The sequence below is a fragment of the Myotis brandtii genome, unplaced genomic scaffold (assembly GCF_000412655.1).
Source record: "Myotis brandtii unplaced genomic scaffold, ASM41265v1 scaffold155, whole genome shotgun sequence".
Classification (NCBI taxonomy): Eukaryota; Metazoa; Chordata; class Mammalia; order Chiroptera; family Vespertilionidae; genus Myotis; species Myotis brandtii.
This window is the reverse complement of record NW_005355621.1, coordinates 2,287,890-2,290,279: the sequence shown is the minus strand read 5'-3', so window position 1 is coordinate 2,290,279 and position 2,390 is coordinate 2,287,890. Positions and strand designations below refer to the sequence as shown.

Below are 2,390 nucleotides of genomic sequence, written 5' to 3'. Positions count from 1 at the left end.
AGAATGAGCCTCACCAAGATGTGTCTCAGTGGTATGCAGATTTTTGAGCTAAGGGCAATTTTAGCTTCAGGCTCAAGTGAAAATTCTGCCCCTCCCTTTAACTACCTAAAAAAAATTGAATTAGAGGCCTTGCCCATAATAAGACATTATCCTATATAACAAAAGGCTAATATGCAAATCGACAGAACAGCAGAATGACCGGTTGCTACGACACGCACTGACCACCATGGGGCAGATGCTCAATGCAGGAGCTGTCCCCTGGTGGTCAGTGTGCTCCCGCAGGGGGAGCGCTGCTCAGCCAGAAGCTGGGCTCATGGCTGGCTAGCGCAGTAGCGGTGATGGGAGCCTCTCCCGCCTCCACGGCAGCACTAAGGATGTCCGACTGATGGCTTAGGCCTGCTCCATGGAGGAGCGAGAAGGTGCAGTTCGGGCTGAGGGACCTGCCCCTCCATGTGCACAAATTTTGTGCACCAGGCCTCTAGTCAATTATAAAAATCTTAAAAGAAAAAATGGTGGGGCTAATGGAGACATCAGTTGTCTTTTTAGCATAGCAAGAGGAGAAATGTAACCCAGATAGACCATTAGTTCCTCTCTGCAATTTCTTGAGCATGACTAGAATTAGACTGTTACCAGGAATCATGTTTCTTTAGCTTTGCTCCTATAGTAAGGATATAGCTCCTGGAAGAACTCACAGGAGACTACATGTTGTAGCCGTGAAAGCATTTGGAGGACCCTGATGCTCATTGTGATTGTTGTGATGGGTATCTCCAGTGGACATTTAAAATTGTTGCTTTTTCATAAGGCTTCATCTGTTTATGAGAGGCTTAGAAATCCATGTCAAATAGTCTTCTGTAATTTTGTTTTGAGATCTGAATTTGAATTACATTGTTGGTAGCCAATCATTAAGATGAATTAATTTTGGGAAGGCTTGTTTTGTAACTCCTGTGACGTTATTTATTTATTTTTAACTAAAGAGTAAGCAGTTTTCTTAAAGGGAAAACGAATTTTCTGAATTTTAATTCCCAGCCAAATTAAGGTTACAGCACAATTTCTATTTAATGTTCATATTTACAACAATATTTTTGTTCTGAGAAGCTGAAATTTTTGTAGTTAGTGGCATTTAACAGCCCATCCCTGGAAGAAATACTGAATCGGCTTCTTTATAAGGTATTTAATGATCATTTTGATGCCCCATAAGGTCAGAACTAGTCAGTTGCAAAGATTGTAGACATATTAACTGTAACTGGTTTTTGTTTTTCTTTTGGTCACAGTTTTTAAAAAGGCTTTGCTGTTCAGTTTTGAGACAGGTAAAAAGTGCATGTGATTCAAGTATTTTAAGTGTAGACATATCAGATGACATTGAAAATGTATTTTAAAATCTAAAAGTTACTTATATTGTTTTTCATATATTCTTTAAAGCTAAATCATGTGTGCAGAATTCTGAAACTGTCAGGTATTAGAGTATTTTGTTACCCTTGTTCAATTTGAAACATTTTGTGGCTTTTCCGTACTAATTTTGTATTAAGTGATATAGCGGACACAAAAATGAGTAAGGAGTTAGTTTTGGGGGAGTACTTCAATTTTGGTACCACTAATTACTCCTTTACATTGTAGAGTGCAAGCACAGTGTGACTGTTGTTTTTTATACTGGCATCGAGCTGTCTTCCCAATTTATTTAGATGACGTATATGAAAATGCCGTTGACGCAGCCAGATTACATGTAAGTAAAGGATAATATAAAGAATAAACCCATCACTTTTTAGTCACTGTACATACTATTCTAATTAGTTTTAAAATACATCATTTGATTTAATAAATCATTTTAAAATTGAATGTTAATGCTGTTTTATACATTGGTAGGCATATTCAATAGCATTTACTAGGTGTACCGGTTAACAATGCGGATTTTATAATCAAAGAAAACACGATAATTTTAAGAGAAACATCAAAAGTGCTTTAGTCAAAGTAATGTCCATCGCTAGCTACACATATCCCCCATCTTTCAGGTAATTTGTGGATACCATCCCAATAGAACTTTTCTTGTTTTGAGGCAAACCATTCAGAGACCCAATTTTCTACTTCTTCATATGTTTGTTTTGAAGTGCTTCTCAGAAAGTGCGTGTGCCATTGATTGGAACTAGTGGTAATCTGAAGGAGCAAGGTCTGGTGAATACGATGGGTGGGTTAATACTTCCCAGGAAAGATCTTTTAACATGTCTTTAACTAGTTTTGAAGTGTGTGATGGTGCATCATCATGAAGCAAATTACTTTTCTGTGTCTTCTGGCCCATTCTGGTTGTTTTATGATCAAAGCGTGGTGCAAATTGATTATTTGTTGTCTGTAGCGATCAGGATTAACGGTTTCACCTGGTTTTAGAAGCTCATAATACA

At 37.7% G+C, this 2,390-nt stretch overlaps 1 protein-coding gene across 4 annotated transcripts in view; it reads left to right on the top strand.

Annotated features, from left to right (window-relative positions):
- The window catches only part of KIAA1033 (KIAA1033 ortholog), a 60,837-nt gene that overhangs the window by 35,394 nt on the left and 23,053 nt on the right, over window positions 1-2,390 (top strand). For all 4 annotated transcript variants that reach the window (XM_014535995.1, XM_014535993.1, XM_014535994.1 and 1 more), the window contains one exon: window positions 1,615-1,720. In XM_014535995.1, coding sequence (XP_014391481.1) covers window positions 1,615-1,720 — 106 coding nt within the window. The remainder of the gene's footprint in view (window positions 1-1,614; window positions 1,721-2,390) is intronic.